At 40.1% G+C, this 20123-nt stretch overlaps 1 protein-coding gene across 4 annotated transcripts in view; it reads right to left on the minus strand.

Moving 5' to 3' along the window:
• Positions 1-20123, minus strand: part of LOC133564428 (vascular endothelial zinc finger 1-like) — a 68222-nt gene that overhangs the window by 16688 nt on the left and 31411 nt on the right. For all 4 annotated transcript variants that reach the window (XM_061918753.1, XM_061918751.1, XM_061918752.1 and 1 more), the window contains exons 2-4: positions 10332-11083; positions 9020-9089; positions 8572-8737 (exon numbers count right to left, since the gene is read on the minus strand). In XM_061918753.1, coding sequence (XP_061774737.1) covers positions 8572-8737; positions 9020-9089; positions 10332-11083 — 988 coding nt within the window. The remainder of the gene's footprint in view (positions 1-8571; positions 8738-9019; positions 9090-10331; positions 11084-20123) is intronic.

Below are 20123 nucleotides of genomic sequence, written 5' to 3' on the forward strand. Positions count from 1 at the left end.
TGAATAATGTCTCGGAAACCAGGAACTCTGTTAATTCTTGGAAATTATGGAATTTGTCAAGGAAAAGCCCGCGATTCCCGAATAGGCTGAACAGTTTGAAGTTGGGACGGTTTGAATCGGGTGAAAAATTTGGAAAGTAGAACGGCAAAATCTGGAGAAGAAGAATTATTGAAAATGAGGAATAAATAGATGAATTGTGGTGTAAAAAAACATATGTGTGAATGCGTTGGAACATTCACACAATTACTCGCTACACATTACTGACTAATTTGCAGACAACATTATTGAATTCCAAGATAATTGTGTTTCAGACTCAAGCATGGTGGTTGCAGTATCAATGTCTGGGGCTGAGGAGCTGTGGTTTATTTCATGAAACATGAAGTCAAAGTGTGACATTTGTAAGCAGAATATGATTCCTTCCTTTTGGAATATGGGCTGCATGGATAGGTTCAAACATACCTCCAACTAACAATCGCCTAGCTGAGGGGGCTTAAGGTAAAGGTGAAGGAGTGTTGGGGTAGTCACACAAAAAAGTCTTCAATAAGTCTTCAATAACACCCCACTTTTTACTTGAAAAACGTAATACTGTATATAACTTATTCACTGGTTTCAGTAACTGGTAACTATCCTAGTCTAGTTACTTCTGGAATGCAACACAATGTCACCTGAATTGCAAAATAATGATGTGCAAAAAGGGACAGGCAGTAGAAAATAGATGGATGGATGTATAAACTGTAGTGTTTGTAGCTGTGGAGAGGCTCAGAGGCGCAATTTACAATTTCATCGTTTTTGCTTGTCCAAATAGTGGGCAAATGTCAAATTTTTAAAAAAGTGTTGTCATGTTGCTCCACATTTTTATGTTTCTGTCACGTGACGTTAAGGTTGCAACGTTTAATAATTTAATAGTAAAAGTCTTTGAGTTAAATTTTGTTGCTTCGATTATTCCTTTAATGAGTACAACTAATAAATATTAATAAAATCCAGAAAGCACAAATTTTAAATATGCAAACAAAGTTTCCGCATGCGTAGTTGAGAGCAGTGATGTGTGAGTGCAGTGATATTTATTATTTTTATTAACGCACACATTTTCAAAGTAGAGCTGGGCAATTAATCAAATTTAGATATGGATTATGGCTTTGAACGATCGTGAAAATATAATAATAATAATAATAATAATAATAAAATAAAATAAATTATTTTTGTGGCCCCGCAACGTGCATGCAAATTTCGGAACATGTGATGGTGCAAGGCTTCACATAGGCAGAGGGGTTAGTGCGTCTGCTTCACAATACGAAGGTCCTGGGTTCAATCCCAGGCTCGGGATCTTTCTGTGTGGAGTTTGCATGTTCTCCCCGTGAATGCATGGGTTCCCTCCGGGTACTCCGGCTTCCTCCCACCTCCAAAGACATGCACTTGGGGATAGGTTGATTGGCAACACTAAATTGGCCCTAGTGTGTGAATGTGAGTGTGAATGTTGTTTGTCTATCTGTGTTGGCCCTGCGATGAGATGGCGACTTGTCCAGGATGTACCCCGCCTTCCGCCCGATTGTAGCTGAGATAGGCGCCAGCGCCCCCCGCGACGCCAAAAGGGAATAAGCAGTAGTAAATGGATGGATGGTGACGGTGCAAAAGATGAGCAGCAACTGAATGAAAAGAAGACCACAATAATCCAGTTTGACTGCACTTAACAAAAAAAGGTTTTTAAAAAGTTCCTAAAAGACCTAAAATATTGGTCAAAATTGTCCAAAGATGTATGACACCAATAAATGTGAGGATGTTTGCAATTATTAACAAATATTTAATTAAATTTTATTTGAAACAAAAACATACACTATGGTGGTAAAAAAAAGTATATGAGGCAAACACTAAAACAGAAAACTGAATAGTATTGTTTTTATATTGCTATTGTTCAAAAACATTGTTATCATTATTATAAAACGAAGGACCCAGATTGCCCTCGCCTGAATGCGGGTCACCGGGGCGCCCCTCTGGAGTCAGGCCTGGAGGTGGGGCAAGATGCAACGTGGGTGCCCACTCCAATGGGCTCACCACCCATAGCAGGGGCCATAGAGCTCGAGTGCAATGTTAGCTGGGCGGCAGCCGAAGGCAGGGCTCTTGGCGGTCCGATCATTGGCTACATAAGCTAGCTCTTGGGACGTGGAACGTCACCTCGCTGGGGGAGAAAGATCCTGAGCTATTGAGCGAGGTGGAGAAGTTTCGGCGAGATATAGTTGGACTCACTTTGACGCACAGTAAGGGCTCTGGAACCAGTTCTCTCGAGAGGGGCTGGACTCTATTCCACTCTGGCTTTGCCAACAGTGAGAGGCGACGGGCTGGGGTTTCAATTCTTGTCCCCAGGCTTAGAGCCTGCACGTTGTAGTTCAAACCAGCGGACGAGAGGGTAACTTACCTTTGGGTGGAGGGACGGGTCCTGACTGTTTGTGTTTATGCGCATACATGCCAACCTTAAGACCTCCGAATTCGGGAGATGGGTGGCCAGAATGGGGGTGGCAGAGTTTGGTGGTAGCGGGGGGTGTATAATGTACCGTCCCTGCAAGGAGTTCTGGGTATTTGTTCTGTTGTGTTTATGTTGTGTTACGGTGATGTTCTCCCGAAATGTGTTTGTCATAGGGACGGCGTGGCGCAGTGGAAGAGTGGCCGAGCGCAACCCGAGGGTCCCTGGTTAAATCCCCACCTAGTACTAACCTTGTCACGTCCGTTGTGTCCTGAGCAAGACACTTCACCCTTGCTCCTGATGGGTGCTGGTTAGCGCCTTGCATGGCAGTTCCCTCCATCAGTGTGTGAATGTGTAAATGTGTAAGTAGTGTCAAAGCGCTTTGAGTACCTTGAAGGTAGAAAAGCGCTATACAAGTACAACCCATTTATTCATCTTTTTATTCTTGTTTGGTGTGGTTTCACAGTGTGGCGCATATTTGTAACAGTGTTTATACGGCTACCCTCAGTGTGATATGTATGGCTGTCGATCAAGTATGCCTTCATTCACTTGTGTGTGTAAAAGCCGCATACATTATGTAACTTGGCAGGCACGCTGTTTGTATGGGAAAAAAAAGCGGACGTGACGACAGGTTGTAGAGGATGCTAAAGGCAGTGCCTTTAAGGCACGCTACCAATATTGTTGTCCGGGTTGAAATTGGGAGAAATTCAGGAGAATGGTTGCCCCGGGAGATTTTGTGGAGGAGCACTGAAATTCGGGAGTCTCCCGGGATAATCGGGAGGGTTGGCAAGTATGCTTAAGCGCCAAACAGCAGCTCAGGGTACCCACCCTTTTTGGATTCCCTCGAGGGAGTACATGAGAGTTCTCCCCTGGGTGATTCCCTCGTTCTACTGGGGGACTTCAACACTTATATTGGCAATGACAGTGAAACCTGGAGAGGCGTGATTGGGAAGAATGGCCACCCGGATCTGAACACGAGTGGTGTTTTGTTATTGGACTTTTGTGCTCGTCACATATTGTCCATAACGAACACCATGTTCAAACATAAGGGTGTCCATATGTGCACTTAGCACCAGGACACCCTAGGCCGCAGTTCTATGATCGACTTTGTATTTGTGTCTTTGGATTTGCGGTCTCATGTTTTGGACACTCGAGTGAGAGAGGGGCTCAGCTTTCTACCGATCACCACCTGGTGGTGAGTTGGCTGCTATGGTGGGGGAGGATGCCGGACAGACCTGGCAGGCCCAAACACATTGTGAAGGTTTGCTGGGAAGGCCTAGCAAAGTCTCCTGTCAGAGAAACTTTCAAATCCTGCCTCCGGAAGAACTTTGAAAATGTCACAAGGGAGGTGCTGGACATTGAATCCCAGTGTACGATGTTTGTTACCTCTACTGTTGAGGGGGCCGATTGGAGCTGTGGCCGCAAGGTGGTTGTTGCCTGTCGTGGCGGTAATCCTAGAACGGTATCCACCAGCGGTGAGGGATGCCGTCAGGCTGAAGAAAGAGTCCCATCGGGTTCTTTTGGCTCATAGGACTCCGGAGGCAGCAGACTCTTACCGACAGGTCAAGTGGTGTGTGGCTTCAGCGGTCACAGAGACAAAAACTCGGACATGGGACGACTTGCAGATGGCTTCGAAACGATTCTGGACCATATTCCGCCGCCTCAGGAAAGAGACGCAGTGCAATGTCAACACCGTGTATGGTAGGGATGGTGTTCTGCTGACCTCGACTGCGGACAATTTGGATCGATGGAAAGAATACTTCGAAGACCTCCGCAATCCTACCAACACGTCTTCATATGAGGAAGCAGTGCCTTTGGTGGGCTCTCCTATTTCTCGGGCTGAGGTTGCCGTGGGAGTTAAAAAGCTCCTCGGTGGCAAGGCCCCGGGGGTGGATGAGATCTGCCCGGAGTTCCTTAAGAGCTTGGATGCTGTGGGGCTGTCTTGGTTGACAAGACTCTGCAACATCCCGTGGACATCGGGGGCGGTACCTCTGGATTGGCAGACCAAGATGGTGGTTCCTCTCTTTCAGAAGGGTAACCAAATGTGTTCCAAATATCGGGGAATTATACTCCTCACACTACCCGGTAAGGTCTATTCAGCCGTACTGGAGAGGAGGCTGAATGTTCCTACCGGCCAACAGGCAAAGAGAAAGAGCATAGGCATTTGAGGGAAGCCCTTAAAACCTGTTGGTCGTTTGTGAAAAGTGCATCTAGTTCCAGAAATCAAAAGAACAGAGTGGATGAGGAGGAAAAAGGTAACAGATGCAAAAAATATTGTCATTCCATATGTATTAGGTCTATCTGAAAAACTCAGAATTTTTTTTAAACAACACAACATCCCAGTAAACTTCAAACCAGGCAACACCCTAAGACAGAGACAGGTGCATTGTAAAGACCGGACACCCAACACCCACAAAAACAATCTGGTGTTTGCTATCCAGTGTAATGATGAAAGCAGGGATTCATATATTGGGGAAACTTAACAACCACTAAGCCGACGCATGGCACAGCATAAACGGGTAAACCATTCAGGCCAAGACTAAGCTGTCTACCTGCACCTCAGGGAGAAACAGCATTCCTTTGAGAACAAAAATGTACACATTCTGGACAGGGAGGACGGGTGATACGAAAGGAGCAAGAAAAGTAATCTATGTCAAGGTTAGAAAACCACCCCTGATCAGAGGAGGTGGTCTGCGACAGTACCTGTCTCCCCATACAACAATAAAAGACTCTGAAATGTAGCTTTCAACAAATAACAGGAGATATAAAACACCTTCTGGTCACATTCTGTGACCAGAATGCCATTTGTGCTATTTGTTTACAACTGAGGCCATGTCTACACTAAGTCGTTTAACCCCTTAAACAAATAATTATATCAGCCACACTAAGCCAGCGGCTAAGGTCCCCCTCCTCGGACAAATTTTTACATGGGTAAGTGCGCCTTGTATTTTTTGAATCCTCACATAGCTGTGCAGAGACTCATTGATAGTTTACACACTGAGTTCGGAGAGGAAGTGACAGCAGAAAGTACACGCCCCACACAGGAAGTGACGTCAGAAAGCTTCATAACAAAGAGGTTTGGTAATATGGAGATAACCACTGGAAATATAATAATGAACTTTATTTGTATAGCAACTTTCATACAAGAATTGCAGCTCAAAGTGCTTTAAAGCAGTAAATATGAAAGCGAGTCATCCAGACATGCCCGTGTTTCTCATTCTTCTACAAGGCGCCTGTGGAAATCACACATTAATACTTTAACAGAAAGCGATTGCAGCTATTTGGGATACAACGCTTCTCAGTTAGCAAGAGAACTTTCGATTGTCAGCTGTGATTCTACTTAGGGAAAAACGTTGTCCATTTGTCGAAGGGGAGACAACGAGAATGCGAACTCTGTGGATGTGATAAAAAAGGTAGCGTGTGCTAGGGCTGGGCGATATGGCCTTTTTTAAATATCTCGATATTTGTAGGCTATATCTTGATACACGATATATATCTCGATATTTTGCCTTAGCTTTGAATTAACACTTTATACACATAATCACAGCAGTATGATGATTATATGTGTCTACATTAAAATATTCTTCTTCATACTGCACTAATATATGCTCATTATAAACTTTCATGCAGAGAAGGTAATCACAACTAAGTCAATTGACCAAAACTGTATTTATTACAGTTATTAAGCAATGGCACAAACATTGATGTCATTTCTAAAACAGAAAGTGCAAGATTGTCAGAGAGATGTCACTAAGGTGACATATCAAAACAACACTAAAGTGTACTTTTTGTACAGAACGCCACTACAATAGTTTAAAACAAATAAAGTGCACTTTTGTGCATAAGTTTGTGGGCGTGTGGCAACGAATGGAGATGTTGATATGCGGAGTAGTCACTCTAGCACAGGGGTGCTCACACTTTTTCTGCAGGCGAGCTACTTTTCAATTGACCAAGTTGAGGAGATCTACCTCATTCATATTAATAATTTATATTTATTTATTTATGAAAGAGACATTTTTGTTAACAAGTTAATGGTGTTTAATGATAATACAAGCATGTTTAACACATATAGATTCCTTTCTTTCATGAAGACAAGAATATAAGTTGGTGTATTACCTGATTCTGATGACTTGCATGGATTGGAATCAGACAGTGGTGCTGATAACGTCCGCATTTTGTGTGTGGACACGGATAAGGTTAGGCGTGATTTACCTGGATAACCTTATCCGGCTTAGTGTAAACGGGGCCTGAATAGAATACTCACGTGTGGGATTCTGACTTTTTCGGACTGGTACTAGTCAATCCACAGCTATCGTTCTGCCACACAATACATCAACGCTAATAAGGGGGAAATTATACAAATACGTTTGCTTTGACCGTTAGGATTGCTCGTTAGCATCAAAACAGTTGTTTTCTCACTACGATAAGGTATAACCATCCTTACCCAGGCACAAATATTTGGGGTTTTGGCACCAGCCAATCTAGGTCTATAAGCACCAATTGATGAAGCCTACTCGGATGAGCAGAGAATTACGTCTAAGACAAAGCAAACAGTCCAGTTGCGATCAATTGTACGCCCTGAGATGACAATGACTTGGAAGAATGAGAACATTCATAGACATATTTAAAGTTTAGTTTTGGTGGCACAATAAATAATTATGTTTTTAAATTAATTAATAAGTGTGTTAATTGTGATTACAATATCAATCAAAATAATAATCAGTATTTTTTCCATAATCGTCCAGCCTCGGTTAAAAGTGCAATGTCAAACTTGATGATGTGCGTTTATCAGAATAAAGGAATTAAGATTTTAGCAAGTATAAAAGGGGTGGTTCTTTTAAGGACACACTAGCGCAGTGTTAAATAGCTCATTAAAAAAACAACTACAAAGGAGTCGGGAGAGAAGAAGAGGGTTTGTCAAAGGTTTTGCAATCTTTTGAATGTGAAAAAGAGAATGTGGTGGTTTCTTATATTGCAATCATTTTAATGTGAAAAAGACAATGTGGTGTTTTCTTATATATTTTTTCAAACTCAGACAGACAGACAGACGGACCGACCGACCACCCATCCCATGGTAAAAGTGCATTTCAATATTATACGCATTTATATGTAAAAAGAATAAAGTTAATCAGAAAAGTACTTAAAACATTTTCCTTAAAAGACACATCAAGGCTCAAAAGTGTTTTGTTCGATTACTCGATTAATCGAACAAATTAATCAATGGATTACTCAATTACTAAAATAATCAATTGCTGCAGCCCAAGTTGTGTTTTTACAATTTTTCACATTGTACATACCATATTTCCTTGAATTGCCGCAGGGCATGTAGTATGTGCCTGCCTTGAATTACTGCCGGGTCAAACTTGCTTCCCAAAATAATTAGCGCATGCTTAGTATTACCGCCTGGTCAAACTCGTGACGTCACGAGTGACACTTCCCCTTTCAACATTTTCAAAATGGAGGAGGCTGATTTCAATACCGGTAATTTGAAATCGCATAAAGGGAAGAAGATTAAGAGCTATTCAGCAGGATTTAAGGTCCAAACTTAGATCACACTCAACTTTTTACTGCATACCATTCGGTAAGTGAGGTTTTAAAATGATTAGCGCATGCTTACTTTTACCGCATGCCTTTGGTAAGCAAAGAAGTGAGAAGAGGTTTTAAATTAACTAGCGCCCCGGTGGCAATTCAAGGAAACACGGTATGCATTTACAATCACTCATCTGCTCTGTGTCGCATGTGGATTATCAATCGCAATAAATAAATGTCTTTATTTGTAATCTATTCCAAGTTTGTGAAATGGAACTGTTGAAGAGTGATCAGCATTTAGAAATCTGATCATAAAAAACAGGACAGGACCATTTAACAATCTCACAATCCATCCGGTCGAAACAGTCGCCTCTCACTGGGTCTCAGTTGTGTTCAAAGTTTTAAGCGTGAGTTCCATTGATTTATTTCAATGTATGAGGACGACCGCTGTTCCTGACTTACTCCATGTGTAAAGTGTTTTGAGATAACATTTGTAGTTTGAATTGGTGTTGTATCAGTACATTTGACTTGACTTAAATGTTAACTCAAGCCATACTCAAAATTTGTGAGCTTTGGAGACAGCCTACCTTTGTTACAATGGTTGCTGAAGCTGGCCTGCCCATGAGTTTTGAGGTGACTTGTGATGTAGGCTGCACTTAGCATTTTGCCACAGATGTTACAGGTGACTTTGCCTTCATGTCTGATCATATGCGAGCGCAGACGGTCTTTGGTAGCAAAGGCAGATGTACAGGCCTAAAACAAACATAAAATGAATAATGATTTATTCTTTATTGAATTAATAAAAAAATAATACAAACATACTGAAATAAAATAGTAAACAGTGTACTATTTTGGACATTGTGCAGACATAACTTTTAATAAAGTTACCTTAATGTTGTGGTCAGCCTGTGTATGCCATTCACACAAAAAGTAGAACATATGTCTGGTGTTGGAACTTTAGCTTTTACTTTGTGGTTAAAGTGAAATAATAATTGTCCAAAAGAGTGTCTTAAAAAATGGGAGCATGGGAATTACCGTTACTTGGCACTTGAAAGGCCTCTCTGAGGAATGGACATGCTTGACATGACAGCTGAGATGATCAGGCCTGCACATAAAGACAAGACAATTCAGATTGTGACATTCTTCAGCTTTATTCAAAAGCACCATCTCTTAAATAAAGTTTTGTTTTCATATTTCATTTGTAGTTATACTTACAGTATTATGTTAAACTAAAAAGCGCCTCTTGTATTGATGTAAGCATATTACACGTGCAAGTCTGCCTTTTATACAAAACAAGATAATTAAGTCTGGAAAGTTGTCCCAAAAACAGCAAAATAATCACATTACAGTACGCAAAATAATTTACAATTTATTTAATTTTTGCTATTTTTTTCAGTATTTTACAATATTTAGTTTCAATGTATTGTTTTTGAAAGTCCAATTAAGTTATTGCAATTAAATGTTTGATAAACTTTAGGGATGGGTAGAACAATGTATTTAATCGATTATGGATCAAAAACTTTTACATTTTGCAATATAAATTTAGAGTGCATTTATTACCTCCACCCAGCTTCAAAGAGAGTCTTGTGCGTGAAGCAGCGGCAGCATCACATTACGTTAACATTAGGTTCCAACAACATATATAAGGTCTGTAGGAATGTGTTCATGTATATGTGTAGGTGCTATGATAATGTAATCAAGCTAGCGCCGTTAGCATTAGCGAATATACTAACACGTTTTCAAGTGTCTGTGTTGGAGGTTATTACTTCAAATGGAATTCTTTTTGTATTGTTTCAGTTTTGTAAATTCACTAAAACGTCACCGTGGAGTTATTGAGTCTGTTTAGTCAATTGGAGAGCTAGCTTCTGCAAGTAGTGGTTCCATGACAATGACTTCTGTTTGTCTGTCTGTGTCCACCCTGAGATCGGTAGGTCGTGAGTCATACCAAAGACTATAAAAATGGGACCCATTACCTCCCTGCTTGGCACTCAGCATTAAGGGTTGGAATTGGGGGTTAAATCACCAAGAATGATTCCTGGGCGCAGCAATGCTGCTGCCCACTGCTCCCCTCACCTCCCAGGGGGTGATCAAGGGTGATGGGTCAAATGCAGAGAATAATTTCGCCACACTTAGTGTGTGTATGACAATCATTGGTACTTTAACTTAACTTTGTTTGATAAACTGTTTTACTGTCAACAATTAAGGTAATGGTATGTAAATAAATATTTACAAAATATTTCGTATCAGTATATATCTGCATCTTATAGTCTGGTGTGGCTATCATAAGTAAAAATATTTATTTATTTTCAAATCTGTTGCGCTCAATTACAGTATGTGATCTACATACCTGGAGAAACCTTTCCCACACACAGAACAAATGTAAGGCTTGTGAATGCCACCATCATGGGAGCGTGCATGATACGTCATTCGATCCTTCCTCTTGAACCTCTGGTGACAGACGGGACACTCAAACGGTTTTTCATCAGAGTGCGACAGCTTGTGACGGTTGAGGTGATAAACATCTCGGAAGGCCTTTCCACACATATCACAGCCATGATTCTTTTTCACAGGCTTGGAGGGTTTCTTAGGGATGCTCTGTTGCTGTTGGTGTTGCATTGGTGTCATAATGCTTGTCCCTGTTGCTGTTGATGTGGTGGCTGTAGTCAAGATGCCAGCTACAGTAGTAATGTATGAGGAGTTTCCACTATTTTCACGAGGTACAGTGGCTATGAGTGGCACCATGGTGGGAGCTGTGGGTGTCTTTTTAGGCCGTGAGACCATCTTAATGCCGGTGTGACATGACTCATGCCGCCGCAAGTGGTAACTGTCCCGAAAAGCCTTGTTGCAGTAGCCACAAATGAAGGGCGTCTTTGATTTAGGTTCTTTTTTAATCACAGCAAGTAGAGGTCCTCCACCACCTCCTCCCCCAGCCCCGCTGGCCACATTATCTTTAAGAAGTTCTGCAGCACTGACTGGTGGCTTCTGGTCCAACAGTATGGGCAGTACTGGTTTCTGATCAGGTGGCTCCGTTGCAGAATTGAGCAGAGGCAAGAGGCTGTTTCCGGCTATTTGGTGCTGGTGGAGGGCCTCATTGGCCTGCTACAGTGAGAAAAACAGATGGATTGTTCAGTTAAACAGAATATAAATCAAGTATTATTGAGGTTACCTTCAGAAAGTGTCACAAAGCAATTATTAAATTAGATAGGTGGTGTATGAAGTATACCTACAGTTGGGGGATATGGAAACATTTTTTGAGTCAGTCCAGGGTTTCCCGCAGCGTTTTGTTGTTAAGGCGGCCGCCTTGACAACAAAGAGCCACCACCTAAACTAACGTCTTGACAAGATCTCCAGCCACACGTGCGCATTTAAAAAACTATTACTGTCCCCAAGCAAACGCATACACTGAGTGTCATACGCATTCACTGGTTTAAATGTAACTTAGATATTGGGTTTCACTATGTAAAGCACTTTGAGTCACTGGAGAAAAAGCGCTATATAAATATAATTCACTCCACTTCACGCATGCCAAAATACTGGGGGCGCTGTAGCCTAGGACTTAAGACCATTTTAGCCAATCAGAATCATCCAAAACGTTATGTCCAGAGGCGGTATATAGCAAAAATGGCGGACCACGGCAAAAAAGAATTATACATGTGGACTGACAGAGAAGTAGAGCTACTTTTAAGCATCGCTTTGGAGTTTAAAGTTAACAAAACTCAACAAAGTGTTGATTGGGAAACTTGCCAGTCCAAGTGGAACGGTACGGACTTGGAGGGACATCAGAGGAATTTCCTCATCGGAAAGAGGACATCACAAAAACAACTATCGGCACTAAATTGAAAGAGATATGTGAAAAGTACAGACAAGCAGTCGACGCAAGTGGAAGAAGTGGTTACGGTAGAGTTCTTTTGCTGTACTTCGAATTGTGCAGGCAGATCTCAGGCAGTTCTCCTTCAACTACATCCATTCAATTTGGAATAGAAACAGCTATTGACACAAGCTCTCACAGGAGTTTGGATTCTCCATTTACCCTTGACAGCCTGGTCACAAAGTAATAATGTACAAGAGCAGCGGGATTCCAATTGGTGCAATCGATATATATATATATATATATATATATATATATATACATATTAGGGGTGTAACTAGGGCTGGGCGATATTGCCTTTTTTAAATATCGCAATATTTTTAGGCCATATCCCGATATACGATAAATATTACGATATTTTGCCTTGGCCTTGAATGAACACTTGCTGCATATAATCACAGCAGTATAATGATTATATGTGTCTATATTAAAACATTCTTCTTCATACTGCATTAATATATGCTACTTTTAAACTTTCATGCAGAGAGGGAAATCACAACTAAGTCAATTGACCAAAAGTGTATTTATTAAAGTTATTAAGCAATGGCACAAACATTCAAGTCATTGCCAAAACATAAATTGCAAGATTGTAAGAGACATTTTAAGTGTCAAATAAAAATGAGCTACATAATAGGAAATCAAATAGTATTCGTCCTTCACTATGTGGTATGTTACTAAGGTTATGAAATTCTCTTCATTCTCTAGCAGGTGACTTTTCAAATGATGCTACATATTAGCAACAACAAATTACGGTTGTCTGTTCGACATATTCCCACTTGAAGCCGAACCACCGCCAGACGATGGAAACCCTGCTGTTTTTATTGGGAATTAAGTCTTCCTTCATTTGTTACCAGATCTGCACCTTCTTTGTCTCGTACGGCTACGTTAGCAGCTAACGTTAGCCACGCCACTACCTCTCTGCTGGGCGAGGGCGTGTACGTGACGAAGACGTGACAGTTGTGACGAATGTAACAATGTGCGCCTGTTTGTCTGTGAGGAGAGTCAGGAAAGAGTGAGAAGAGACTGAATGCCAGCAGCTTAAGCAACTGCGTGAGAACGTATACTCGAGTATTACGATATAGTCATTTTCTATATCGCACAGAGACAAACCCGCGATATATCGTATATATCGCCCAGCCCTAGGTGTAAAGGTACACAAAAATTTCGGTTTGGTACGTACCTTGGTTTAGAGGTCACGGTTTGGTTCATTTTCGATACAGTAAGAAAACAACAAAATAAAACTTTTTGGGTTATTTATTTACCAAATTTGCAAAATCTTCCACGAAAAATATTTTTCTTTATGGAATATTTGATGTGAGGTAATGGGAACCCTGGATAGGTCAATAATTCATAATAACATTGATTTTGATTCAATATTATGTTTTGAGCAATGACACTTTGAAAGAAAAAAAACTGCTTTGTTTTATTAGTCAACATTGCAACTTTTTCTAAATTACATTCAACTATCAAGCTTATTTATTTCGCTTCTGTTATGTTTTTGTTTATTTTAATAGTAATTTTCGAATGTTCCGTGGGCCTTTAAAACATTGGCTGTGGGCCGCAAATGGCCTCCGGGGCACACTTTTGACACCCCTGCTATAGATAATAACATTTTTTATCTGATAAATCAATGGATAAAAAGCAGAGCCTGGCGACGCATGCGCGTTTATCATAACTCTCTCGCTCTCTGCCCCTCCCTCACGAATGCTGCTGTTGCGCGAATAATGTGTTTTGTTTTTAACCCCTTCTTAACCCTGAACGTACATTGTTAATACACGCAACCATAACTCAAAATACCGGACATTTGAGGCATTTAAGAAACTCTGCCCTGACAGCTCCGCAAAAGAGGACATATCCGGATATGGGATCTAGTCTTATACATAGGCCAGGTTCTGATTACTTCACATGAAATATACCACTAAGAAAAATATTTTTGGTGGGAGATTTTGCAATTTTGGTAAATAAATAACCCAAATATTTATATTTTGTTGGTTTTTTACTGTACCGAAAAGGAACCGAACTGTGACCTCTAAACCGAGGTACATACTGAACCGAAATTGTTGTATACCGTTACACCCCTAATATATACATATTATATTATATATCATATATGTATACACACACACACACACACACACACACACACACACACACACACACACGCACACACACACGCACACGCACACGCACACACGCACACGCACACACGCACACGCACACACGCACACACACACAATTATTTTTATTCGGAAGAAGCTGGAAATTACGAACCAAGATTAGTTGCATGAACAGAGGCACTCGTGGTCTGTTAGCAAGACAGGAAGTGAACATTGCGCATCCCCTGCATGGAGGGAGAAGAGAAACTAACAATGAGTTCTGCAGAGAGCGAAGAAATTGTTTACAAAACAAGAAAATTCACCTCGACAGTATGGCAGTTTTTTGCATTTTTTCAAACAGACCGTAGTTCTTTGCCACGCTTACCCCTTTCTCTTTTAACACTATTTGGAGGCTGTATAAATAAAACACTTAAAAAAATATAACAAATCTGCTACTTTAAAATAATAATTTGGTCCAATAATATTTAAATAATAATGACTGCATAGCATCAATTCATTTCCATACTTAAGTAGGAATAAAATATCAAATTGAAGGTTGCACAGACCACGTAATTTCCTGGCAGTAAACATGCAAAAAAAAGTATTTCTCAGGTTTCTTTATGTTTACATTTTCACACTTTGCACTATTTTGTTACACTTTATTAAGCATTTCTTACATATTCCTTACTTTGCACCTTAATTTAAAGATGTTATTGTTATGTGTTCAATGTGATTTTAGAATTGTGCTTCCATTATTGAGTGGTTTCCATGTATGTGTTGACATTGCCTTTCCTTTTTTGCCTTGATAGCGGGTGTTTTAATCATAGGAAGGTAACATTGGAAATACAAATGTTAATATTCTCCTGGTTTGTATTTTCCACGGGTCATAAAAAATATCAATAATTATTGATATGATATACAATTTTCGGCCATATTGCCCAGCCCTACTAATAAGTGAGATGTATTTTATGTCAGCGTTTGAAAATGACAGATGAAGTTCATGATATCACGTTAAAAAAAAAGATAGCGTGTGTGCATATATTTGAACCAAACTTTAAGTTTGATCGGGAAAATGTTTTCAAGTTTTCAAAGAGGTAACACTGATGTTTACAGGCATACAGTATCTTTGTACAGCTATTTTTGAGGCCTGTCTGAACTTTTACACGTTAAGGTTCGTAAATAAAGTTTTTGCAGACGATTTAAACCAATTAAGAAATTCATGTTTTTCCGCTCTTGCGCTGACATCCTTTTTCTTCCGTAGCTTCCGTACTCTCACTTACATTCTTAGTGAAGTGTCTCACACACTTAGCAAAACATGGCTACTGCAAACGAACGCAAGACGTTAATAAAATAATTGTGTTGTTAGTGGTTTGGATTTACAGCAATATGCAAAAAGTGACATTATACTGCAAAGTTTGTTCAAAAAAACAGCAGAAGCACAACATATAATTCCAGCGTTTGAAAGAGAAGCGAGTGGAGGAAACGTAACTTTTTTCAAGGTGAGCAAGAACGTAATAAGAATGTAAAATGAACAAAAATGTTTTTATCAAATGCTATTTTATCCAGAAAACAAGATTTGAATTCCCATTGTATTGATGTCAATACCAGAGTTTATTTCCATGCACTGAATTATATGCTACATTTTTTTTACAGAATCATTTTATTAATTATCTATATTATCCTCTATATACGCTAGGTGACATCATACGCAAATACGGTATTAGCTTTCACTGTTATGCTGATGACACCCAACTCTACATGCCCCTAAAGCTGACCAACACGCCGGACTGTAGTCAGTTGCAAGCGTGTCTTAATGAAATTAAACAATGGATGTCCGCTAACTTTTTGCAACTTAATGCCAAAAAAACGGAATTGCTGATCATCGGTCCTGCTAGACACCGACCTCTATTTAATAATACAACTTTAACATTTGACAACCAAATAATAAAACAAGGTGACTCTGTAAAAAATCTGGGTATTATCTTCGACCCAACTCTCTCCTTTGAGTCACACATTAAAAGCGTTACTAAAACGGCCTTCTTTCATCTCCGCAATATCGCTAAAATTCGCTCCATTTTGTCCACTAAAGACGCCGAGATCATTATCCATGCGTTTGTTACGTCTCGTCTCGATTACTGTAACGTATTATTTTCGGGTCTCCCCATGTCTAGCATTAAAAGATTACAGTTGGTACAAAATGCGGCTGCTAGACTTTTGACAAGAACAAGAAAGTTTGATCATATTACGCCTGTACTGGCTCACCTGCACTGGCTTCCTGTGCACTTAAGATGTGACTTTAAGGTTTTACTACTTACGTATAAAATACTACACGGTCTAGCTCCAGCCTATCTTGCCGATTGTATTGTACCGTATGTCCCGGCAAGAAATCTGCGTTCAAAAGACTCCGGCTTATTAGTGATTCCTAGAGCCCAAAAAAAGTCTTCGGGCTATAGAGCGTTTTCCGTTCGGGCTCCAGTACTCTGGAATGCCCTCCCGGTAACAGTTCGAGATGCTACCTCAGTAGAAGCATTTAAGTCTCACCTTAAAACTCATCTGTATACTCTAGCCTTTAAATAGACCTCCTTTTTAGACCAGTTGATCTGCCGCTTCTTTTCTTTCTCCTATGTCCCCCCCTCCCTTGTGGAGGGGGTCCGGTCCGATGACCATGGATGAAGTACTGGCTGTCCAGAGTCGAGACCCAGGATGGACCGCTCGTCGGGACCCAGGATGGACCGCTCGCCTGTATCGGTTGGGGATATCTCTACGCTGCTGATCCGCCTCCGCTTGAGATGGTTTCCTGTGGACGGGACTCTCGCTGCTGTCTTGGATCCGCTTGAACTGAACTCTCGCGGCTGTGTTGGAGCCACTATGGATTGAACTTTCACAGTATCATGTTAGACCCGCTCGACATCCATTGCTTTCGGTCCCCTAGAGGGGGGGGGGGGTTGCCCACATCTGAGGTCCTCTCCAAGGTTTCTCATAGTCAGCATTGTCACTGGCGTCCCACTGGATATGAATTCTCCCTGCCCACTGGGTGTGAGTTTTTCCTTGCCCTTTTGTGGGTTCTTCCGAGGATGTTGTAGTCGGAATGATTTGTGCAGTCCTTTGAGACATTTGTGATTTGGGGCTATATAAATAAACCTTGATTGATTGATTGATTGATTGAAGTGATTATTTGGCGCACCACTACTTAGAGCCCACATACCATTGGTGGTAACTGACACAAAGTTTTAGAATCAGTGGTCTAGAAAATACCAAAATTTCAGAAAAAGTTATTTAGTAGTATACATCTCTCTTGTGTCTATTTTTCATTAAACAGTAACTTCAGCTATGTTTGGCTATTTTAGGAGTGGTTGGGTTTCCACCACATTGAACGTATCAGAATGAGTTTTATTTGAGACAGAGAACAAGACATTTGGGACAAAATACACCTTTCTTAAGTCAGTATTAAATTCTGCCTCCCAAAATAAAATACAGGGAAACTCAAATCTAAGGAGAAAAAACTAATACTTAAAAATAAAACGAAATTGCGTAAAAACACTAAAAATAAACGTTGATTAACTAGGTAAACAATCAAACAGCAGCTTTTAAAACATTCTGTAAGGGGACCTTTCAAGTCTACAGCTGCTAGTAGGCATTGTCCCATTGGTCATGGCAGATTTCCAGTGGGATCGACAGAACAGAAGGCAGATGCTCACATGAATACTCCGTCCAGAGAGAAAACAGAGATTCACATTGTAACCGTCAACCTTGCAACGGGTCCGCTTAGGAACAAAGTGGTTGAGAAAGACTAGTTATTTTCTGCAATTAACATACGACAAGACTAAAGACCTGACCCTTGGCTTTTCAGGTTCAGTCAAGCATCTCAAACTGGTCAGCCAAGCAAAGAAGATGCAGTTTGAGAGGGGGCAGGATATCACAGGCTCGATTTTACCCCACTGTGTTCTTTTATGAAGAACAGCACGGATGTTCTTGTAGTAAGTGTACATGTGCATGTGTGTTGGGGGGGTGGGGATTCAGCAGCCACACAAAAAGCTGTGGTGTGTTTTAGAATGGGACAGAATTGGGGCCGTCACACATTGTCGAATCACTTTATACATGCTACACTGCAGTAGTACTTTGACTACAATACCAACTTCAATTAGAATTGTTCTCAATTCTTTTATTCAGGACAGATAAAACCATAATGTTGTGTATATTTATGTTTGTGATTTCTTAGTTTTTAATTTTTTTTCTGAAATACTAAATAATTAATTTAAAAATTTAAAAAATAAGTAGTTACGGGGCATTGTGTTGAGAAAAATAAATTTCTTCCATTTTGGAATGTGGCTATAACTAGAGATGTCACAGTGTAAACATTTCTTATCACGGTTATTGTGACCAAACTTATCATAGTTAACATTTTTATCGCAACATTTTTCAATGTTCTGAAAATTTTCAAATGCTTCTCATACTGGAATCTTTTTAACCAGCTTTTATCCAAAAAAAACACTAACATTCAAAATGATTTCCTTTGTAGAAGAAAAATTATTGTAGCTAAGAACACTGTTCCATGTACCTCAAGTATAAATGGAATGTGGATAAGAAAACAACACAAACATTATAAACAAAGTAGTATGGCAAAAACAAAATAACAAATTGATTGAAAAAATACAAAAAATGTCGAACATGGCACCTTATGGACATATGAGACAAAAAAAAATAAATGTAAGAATTTTGCCAAATGGCACCTGTTGGCCATAAGACGTAACTGTACGTTTTGCCCATAAAATACAAATAAACTAGTGTTCATATATGGGATGTAGTCTTATGCATAGGCCTGCACCCCTAGCCGAAAACAATAATCACTATTATTTTTCATCACTATTAAAATCACTATTGTTAATCACTAATAATAATGATGTTAGGTAAAACAGTTTTGGGGTGGGGTGTGACTGCGACGCCATAATGTAATTTGTAATGTATAATGAAAAGGCTATGGATCAGGGTGTCCAAACTACAGCACGGCCGCCAAAGACTTCTCCGCAGCCTGCAAAGCAATACAAGTTTAACAAGAAAATCGACCCGCGGGGTGCAATTATCTGCATTTCAAGTTCAAGGTGCTGTTTATTGTCCATTCTTAACATGTACAAGACATATAAGAACTGAAATTACATTTTTGTCTCTTATGACAGGCAATGGGAAATCAATACCACCCTATGGTGGGCAGAATCAAGGTCAGAGTTAAATGACCACAAATTTGACGATGAGTTGAGCACAGCATCCATATGTATATGACCAATGGAAACAACTTTTCCCACCCATGGTGTAAATTAACCGCAACCAACACAGTCACACATAACACACCACCAGCTAAATGAACGTAGTGGACATTATAAAACACGTACATATACAATTTTAAATTACAAATATATACAAACCCCGTTTCCGTACGAGTTGGGAAATCGTGTTAGATGTAAATATAAACGGAATACAATGATTTGCACATCTTTTTTAACCCATATTCAGTTGAATGCACTACAAAGACAAGATATTTGATGTTCAAACTCATAAACTTTATTTTTTTTTTGCAAATAATAATTAACTTAGAATTTCATGGCTGCAACATGTGCCAAAGTAGTTGTGAAAGGACATGTTCACCACTGTGTTACATCACCATTTCTTTTAACAACACTCAATAAACATTTGGGAACTGAGGAAACTAATTGTTGAAGCTTTGAAAGTGGAATTATTTCTCATTCTTGTTTTATGTAGAACTTTAGTCGTTCAACAGTCCGGGGTCTCCGCTGTCGTATTTTACGCTTCATAATGCGCCACACATTTTCGATGGTAGACAGGTCTAGATTGCAGGCGGGCCAAGAAAGTACCCGCACTCTTTTACTACGAACCACGCTTTTGTAACACGTGGCTTGGCATTGTCTTGCTGAAATAAGCAGGGGCGTCCATGATAACGTTGCTTGGATGACAACGTATGTTGCTCCAAAACTTGTATGGACCATTCAGCATCAATTGTGCCTTCACCGATGTGTAAGTTACCCATGCCTTGGGCACTAATACACCCCCATACCATCACAGATGCTGGCTTTTGAACTTTGCGCCTATAACAATCCGAATGGTTATTTTCCTTTTTGGTCCGGAGGACAACACGTCCATAGTTTCCAAACATAATTTGAAA

The sequence above is a fragment of the Nerophis ophidion genome, linkage group LG13, assembly GCF_033978795.1.
Source record: "Nerophis ophidion isolate RoL-2023_Sa linkage group LG13, RoL_Noph_v1.0, whole genome shotgun sequence".
Lineage (NCBI taxonomy): Eukaryota > Metazoa > Chordata > Actinopteri > Syngnathiformes > Syngnathidae > Nerophis > Nerophis ophidion.